At 37.2% G+C, this 7,579-nt stretch overlaps 1 protein-coding gene across 3 annotated transcripts; it reads left to right on the top strand.

The window, feature by feature from the left end:
- Positions 1-1,787: 1,787 nt before the first annotated feature.
- LOC142524203 (filament-like plant protein 4) lies at positions 1,788-7,333 on the top strand. 3 transcript variants are annotated; one of them, XM_075628037.1, is made up of 7 exons: positions 1,788-2,087; positions 2,849-2,968; positions 3,535-3,763; positions 3,840-5,203; positions 5,273-6,153; positions 6,416-6,461; positions 6,737-7,333. In XM_075628037.1, the coding sequence occupies exons 1-7, from the start codon at positions 1,989-1,991 to the stop codon at positions 7,172-7,174; spliced, it is 3,177 nt and encodes a 1,058-aa protein (XP_075484152.1). In that variant the 5' UTR covers positions 1,788-1,988; the 3' UTR covers positions 7,175-7,333. The 3 variants fall into 3 exon arrangements, with proteins under 3 accessions (XP_075484152.1, XP_075484151.1, XP_075484154.1); XM_075628036.1 differs by having other exon boundaries at positions 1,789-2,087; positions 3,840-6,153; XM_075628039.1 differs by lacking the exon at positions 1,788-2,087 and adding an exon at positions 2,187-2,257 and having other exon boundaries at positions 3,840-6,153.
- Positions 7,334-7,579: the final 246 nt, after the last annotated feature.

Genomic DNA, 7,579 nt, shown 5'->3' with positions numbered 1-7,579 from the left:
TCATTTTTCAGCCGTCGATTTTTTTTGTGTTCAGTCTCTGGGTACTTTTTTAGATCCACATTTCCACATAAAGTGTACCACATTTCCACATGAAGTGTACCACATTTTGTATGACATAGTACCACAATTTTGTGGGTAGGAAATAAACCCAAAAAAATATTTTGATAGAGGATTTTTCACCAACTTCCGCCCGTAGTTGTGGCTGCTAGTTTCTGGAATCAGATATATAGCGGCAGCACACGTAAAAGTCCGGATGCAGGCTCACTTTTACTGACGGTGGTCCAGATGCACCCGATTGCTTCACCATCTCCAGATTATTTTATATACAGAGTAAATTTTAGTTGACGATTAATTATTTTTAACAATTCTCTTAACAAATATATATCCAACTCCGTCTCTACTTTGTTATAGCCACACAATTTTTCTCAATATATCATAGACTATATATTTGATTATGGGATTTACGAATTCACATAGACCTAAATATATCATAAATTTTACAATTTATATTAAGAAACCTAAATAAATAAACCATCAGTAATTTATATTTTGTAAATGATAACAAAGAATACATATTAAATATAAGATAAATACTTATAACAAAATCATACACAAAAATTCATGTGAGATGGTCTTGCAGTGAGAAATATATTCTATTTGGTCACCTAAAAAGAATATTATTTTTTATGCTTTATTGACCGTTTCATAAATAAATATTACGAGATTTTCTTTCAAAAAAAATTATAATCTCTATTATATTCTATATTCCTTTCTTCCTAACATAAAAACACTTTAAATTAAGTTAATAAAAAAATAAAGGTCTAAAATTTAAAAGGCTAATGTGTTGGAGCTTTCCTACGTCTTCTCCAGCAAGTGACACCAAACACTGAAATATTTTCACCACTTCCATCGGACCCCACACACCCCACATCCCATTCCTCCACTTTTTTCTCTCTACAAAACCCGCTCAACAAACACCGAACCAACTGCATTCTCAATTCCAGATCCTGATTTATCTTCCTTCAATCACAAATCCACCATTTTTGTCGAAGCCGCATTGCTGGGAGTAATTATACTGACCCCAGTAGCTAGTAAGTGTTTGAAATTTGACGCATACACTAGCAAAAAGGCATGCACGGGTTGCGTGCATCTGGTTGTCTTTTGCATTTGATTAGTTTTTTTTTTTTTTGGTTTGTGCTGATTTTATCCCTGAGTGGAAGGATACATTACTCAGAGGCTTGTTCCTTTTTCTCGGGTTCGCTTTGTTTTCTGTGCCGTGGAAAGCAATATTTTCGGGGGAGGGTCTTATATTTGAGTAGTATTTCTTTTTTTTCCTTATAAAACTTATGGGCTTCTCTGTTCATCTTATTTGCCTCCTTTTACCACATTTGTTGGGACTTTGCTTCTGGGTTTGTGTTTTATCTGATTTTCAGCTGGAAAGTTGTAGATATGGTTCTGTTTCGTATTCTTAAATCCTTGTTGATTTGTATTAAGATGCTGTTGTCTTAATTGATTTATATTTTTGTTTGTCATTACTAAATTGTTATTGGTGCTCTAAGTCTTGTCTTATGTCTTCGTTTGATTTATTCATGGTGATGGAACTACTCCTTTTTTAGCTAATTGCATTATTCATTCAGGATGCATGTATATCTGTAGCATATGGGTTATTGTTCGTCCTTAAACACGGACTAAAGTATAATAGAAAAAATATGTTTTTTTCTACGAATTATCGATATATTTATGTAAAGGTACTTTGTTTTGTGAGTTTTTTTTTTTTTTTCTTGATTGATATCGAGGAAATGGATTTCTTAATTCTTAACTATTACATGTAACTGAGGCTTGGCGCAAAAAAGTATGTGCATCTTTTGGGCACTTTTACCGGGATAAAGCTTAATGGCTGAAACTTTTCAATCCATTGAAATAATATCTCAGTGGTTTCCCTGTAATGCTGTACCACTCCAATTTACACCAATTTTAGCTACAGAGTAATGAGACCTGTTTCCACTTTAGACCAATCTCAGTGGCTGAAACTCTTTTTAACTCCAATTTTGATTGTTTCTGGTGGCCTATCCTTTTCTTTGTCTACGGTGCGTGTTTTTAATCATAAAGATTCGTGGCTTGCTTTCATAGCTTCCACAGTTTTGTGGTACTGAATATGCATTAAAGATTTGACAAAGTTATATCGGGTTTACTAGTCTGGTCGTCCAATTATTTGCGCGCTTACCCTTAGGATCTGGAAATGTCTATAGCTTCGCATGTCCAAGCTTCTTCATCATTAATGGTCTTTTTATCCTTTTTTGATTTCACAAAGCAATTTCTATGTATCTATTATTTGGATATTTATCGTTGGTTGCAATATGTTAACGGGCTTAAGTTTCGACAGTAGTTTTGTATTTGTATAAATAAGTCAATTTAAGTGCATGTCCTGTATGAATATGAATGACATGGTTAAATGAGTTGTGGTTCATAGGCCTTTTTGTCAGATGTAGTTAGTTTGGTTGGCCATCGCTATTACTTGGGCTAGATTTAGATAATGGAAACTTTAAAGAATCCATCTTCTCGTGGTAATCAGTTACATATGTTGATCGAGAAAGTTAGCAGCATTGTGGAATCACAAACTCTCGAGATGGCCTCTTTAGTGCTAAGACGTCGTTGAGTGAAAAAACGATGTTTAAAAGTCATGACTGAAAACATCATGTTCTATGATTCGATTGGCCTGGGACCTGCACTTTTATTCCATGGTGTTTGTTGTTGCCAATTAATCTTCGACTGCATTTCTCTGTTCAAGTGATTTAGATCTTGACCTTCCTTATAACTTCTTGTTCTCATAACTTGTTTGTATCGACAGCCTACAATGGATAAAAGGAGTTGGCCCTGGAAGAAAAAGTCATCTGACAAGCTAGCAGCCGAGAAAGCAGCAGCAGACTCTTCACCCGTGCCTTCAGACATCGGTGCAACTCAAATCAAGGTTGATCGATACTCTTGTGGTCGATTCTTTTTTTAAGTACACTCAAATGAACAAGGTTGATCCATTGTTTTTTTCGTTGCAACGTGTTTGAATTTTTACCAGAGGATCAGTTAGTTGCAACATGTTTTGAATTTCTTACGAGAGGATCAGTTAGTTGCAACATGTTTTGAATTTCTTACAAGAGGATCGGTTACTGGTGTTGTCAAAGAATGTTTTTGATGGTCTCCATTTCTGGTGTGAACAATTTCGTTCCTCTACAGCTTAAAAGTTGTGTAGATTAAATTGTATGACACAGATCTACGTTATTTCTTCCCCACCCTTGTTTCATGTATATAATTTGGATTACCTAAATAATTTCCTTAACTCAGTTCTTTGTACTCTTTTTCCTCTATTAGTAATTTATTTTATTTCTTTTTTAAAATACAAATAGAAGCTTCAGTTCATTTTTGGCGTGATTTCCTGTGGATCGTTAGTTTTCCATCCACTCCTTGAATTGTTGCTACCATTTGGTTTTTACTTCTTCTTACTGCATTTGACATACATTCTATGGTTCTGGCAACCGACAGGATAAACAAGACAATAATAAAAAACCGAAGTATGTTCAAATATCAATTGAATCATATACCCATCTAAATGGGTTGGAAGATCAAGTGAATTCTCTCCAGGGAGAAGTGAAAACCTTAGATGATGAGGTGAAGGAACTAAATGAAAAGTTATCTGATGCTCATACAGAAATTACCGATAAAGAAAACCTTGTGAAACAACACGTCAAATTTGCTGAAGAGGCTGTCTCAGGTATCAGATAATTGAAATATCCTTTTCCTTTAAGAAAACAGAAGATCATGGAATTAATCACCAACTAACTGAACAGGTTGGGAGAAGGCCGAGGCAGAAGCTGCAACTCTAAAAAATCATCTGGAATCTGTTACTCTGCTAAAGCTCACTGCCGAAGATAGGGCAACCCATTTGGATGGGGCTCTCAAGGAGTGTATGAGACAAATACGAAATTTGAAGGAAGAACATGAGAAAAAATTAAATGAAGTTGTTTTGAGCAAAGCAAAGCTGTTTGACGAGATGAAGCTTGAACTCGAAGCTAAAATAGCTAATTTGAACCAAGAGTTATTGACTTCTGCTGCTGAAAATGCTGCACTATCGAGATCTTTGCAGGAGCGCTCTAACATTTTAATCAAGCTAAGTGAAGAAAAGTCGCAAGCTGTAGATGAGATAGGACTTTCGAAGAACAAAATTGAGTCCTGTGAAAAAGAGGTGCATTCGCTCAAGTACGAACTCCATATCGCTAGGAAAGAGGTGGAGATTCGCAATGAGGAAAAGAACATGAGTTTGCGATCTGCTGAAGTAGCGAACAAGCAGCATCTGGAAGGAATAAAGAAAATTGCTAAGCTTGAAGCAGAGTGTCAAAGATTACGAGGCCTTGTTCGGAAGAAATTACCTGGTCCAGCTGCCGTAGCTCAAATGAAACTTGAAGTTGAAAACTTGGGGAGAGGTTTTGGAGAATCTCCCATAAGGAGGTCTCCAGTGAAGTCTCATTCAACACATTTGTCCCAACTGCCTGAATTTTCATTTGACAATGCACAGATGTATCAGAAAGAAAATGAGTTACTCACAGAACGCCTACTAGCAATGGAGGAAGAGACAAAGATGTTGAAAGAAGTGTTGTCGAAGCGCAACAGTGAATTGCAAGGCTCTAGGAGTTTGTGTGCTCAGACTAGCAGCAAACTTCAGTGTTTAGAAGCCCAACTGCTACATAATGGTGAACAGAAGAGTAAACCAAAATCGAATGCTCAGGCCCCTTTTGAAAGTTTCTGTGACAAAAAAAGTTGTAATCCATGGAGTTTCACCTCCATGTCTGAAGAGGGAAATGATGATATTGTAAGCTGTACTGATTCATGGGCTCCATTATTGTCAACTAAGCAATGTCATCTCGAGAAGGGAAAGGATGCTGGTAGTCCATGCAAGTCTGAAAACACAAATCACCTGGACCTAATGGATGACTTTTTGGAGATGGAGAAAATAGCATGCCTGCCAACTGAATCGAATGGGATAGATTCAAGCTCAAATATATCAGGTCGTGCCGTAAATGTGTCTCATTCTCAATGTGGGAAGCAACATTTAATGCAAGCACTGGTGTCTCCTAGAGACGTTGCCACTATACCGAATTCTCAACTACAGGCAGACCCACTGATCTTTGTGAAGCTTCGATCCCAAATACATACGGTACTTGAATCAATGCGTAAAGAAAATGACAATGAAAAGGTTGTTGAGGATGTTAGGTTTATAATGCAGGATATGCTTGAAACTTTGCATCACAAGTCGGTGAGTGGTATTTCTACTGGGGAAGGTAACTCATTTATAAACACTGTTCAAACTGCCAATCAACAACTAGAAATGGCTCTTTCTCAAATTTACGACTTTGTTATAATTCTTGGTAACGAGGCAAAGATTGTTCCGGGAACGTCTCCTGATGGAGGACTGAATCAGAAACTTGACAGGTTCTCTGCCAAATACGGTGAAGCTTTAACCAGTGAGATTAATCTCATTGATTTTGTACTCGATGCATCTCATGTATTAAATAGAGCAAGTGAGCTGCGCTTCAATATCCTGGGGTTCAAAAATAATGAAGTGGAAACTGGCAGTTCTGATTGTATAGACAAGATTGCCTTACCAGAGAACAAGGCTGCAGCAGACTCATCAGGAGAGAGGTATCCAAATGGCAGTGCTAACTTCTCTGATTCGACATCTGATCCTGATGTCCCACATGATGGGAATCTTGTCCCCACCTCTGAATCTACACCCAAATCATGGAAATGCTCGTTCGAGGAGTTTCAACAGTTGAAGTTCGACAAGGATGGTCTCACTGTGGATCTTGCTGAATGCAAAGAAAACTTTGAAATCACGAAATCTCAGTTGCTGGAAACAGAACGACAACTATCTGAGACTAAATCACATCTTTCATTAGCTCAAAAGTCCAATAGCTTGGCTGAGACGCAGCTCAAATGCATGGCTGAGTCGTACAAATCACTCGAAGCACGGGCAGAGGAATTACAAACTGAAGTCAATCTCCTCCAAGAGAAAATGGAAAGTTTGGATATTGAGCTACAAGAGGAGAAAAAAAGTCATCAAGATGCACTAGCGAAATACAAAGATCTTCAGGAGCAGCTGCATAGGTAACTATAATTTTCTTCTCCTCGTACGATTCAGCACTAGCTCGATCTTTCACTAGCTGAAAATGATAGTTCTTGCCTTCTTTTGTAGAGTTTGAGTTAAAGAAAGATTTTTCGATTGTATTTTTCTATTTTTATGTCAAGGTTGTTTTCCTTGTTCCTATATTATCTTTAAATATTTTTTAGCGTGATATGGCATTGTTACATTGCAAGGTCTTAATTTATCTGTCGTCCTGATCTTGATCGACTTCATTTTCCATTTCAGGATCAAAAGTTTTCCGTCAGCTGATAGTGGTGACAAGATTGGCCAGGTTAGAGGCTTATACTACATTGTTTTCCTATTATCAGAGATCCTACAGTCGTCAACTATGCCTATAAGATACAAATGTGCAGCGAACAAATTGTCGTCTGCACTTTTTCTAATTTTTAACGTTGTATTTCTCCCCTAGGAAACCGTTAGATTAAACTGATGTTATCTGATTTCTTAAATTTTGCATCTTTGCATGAGCAAAAACACTTGATACGTGTTCTACAATTTTAATAACCTCGTTTTCATTTGTCTCCTTCATCAATGATCCATCCTCAGGAGAAGGATTTGGCTGCTGCAGCAGTAAAGTTGGCAGAGTGTCAAGAAACAATATTTCTTCTTGGAAAGCAGTTGCAAGCATTCCGTCCCCAAACAGAGATTGTTGGTCCAGCAAGAGGTGAGACGACTCAAAAGTTTGAAGGCTCAAACGATGACGAACCATCCATAAGTGGCGCGACTTTGCTAGCAATGGATACTGTCTCTTCTTTCAATATACATAATGCGGTCAAAGAGTCCCACTTGGATCAACTCACCAACATGATTAATCCATCAGACTCTGAAGGTAACAACCCACCTTGGTCTCCAATCAACTCTGTGCATTCGAAACATCGTCCCTCAAAATCAGGTTCCTCATCTTCTTCGTCTACCCCTACGCCAGAGAAACAAAGTCGTGGGTTTAGCAGATTCTTTTCGTCAAAAGAAAAAAATGGCCGCTAAAGTTTGCATTTAGTAGCCTGTTAATCAAAAAAGTATGTTGAAACAATTGGTGCTATATCTGATATCTCCTCCTACACATTCCACCTAGCAGGTAGTACTAGACGTTGTAAAAGACTTGAAACCCTTATTATCTGTTCGGATGGACAATCAAATTTCTAACCTACCCGCCACATTTATTTAAAAAATGGACCTTAAACACATAATGCAACTCATTTTATTATGTTATTTTAACAAATGTACATGGGATGTTTGATACCAATAATGTGTAGCTGATGACGCCACTGTTGCCGGTTTACCGTTATTACTGTATTGTATATAAATGATGAAGAGTCATCAGGACTTTGTCGTAATTGTGTTTGGAGTAAAATATTAGAGATCGCATAAAAAAATCAACAAAAAAGTTTC

Source organism: Primulina tabacum, chromosome 14, assembly GCF_025594145.1.
Source record: "Primulina tabacum isolate GXHZ01 chromosome 14, ASM2559414v2, whole genome shotgun sequence".
NCBI classification, from domain to species: Eukaryota; Viridiplantae; Streptophyta; class Magnoliopsida; order Lamiales; family Gesneriaceae; genus Primulina; species Primulina tabacum.
This window is presented reverse-complemented; position numbering and strand designations above follow the sequence as displayed.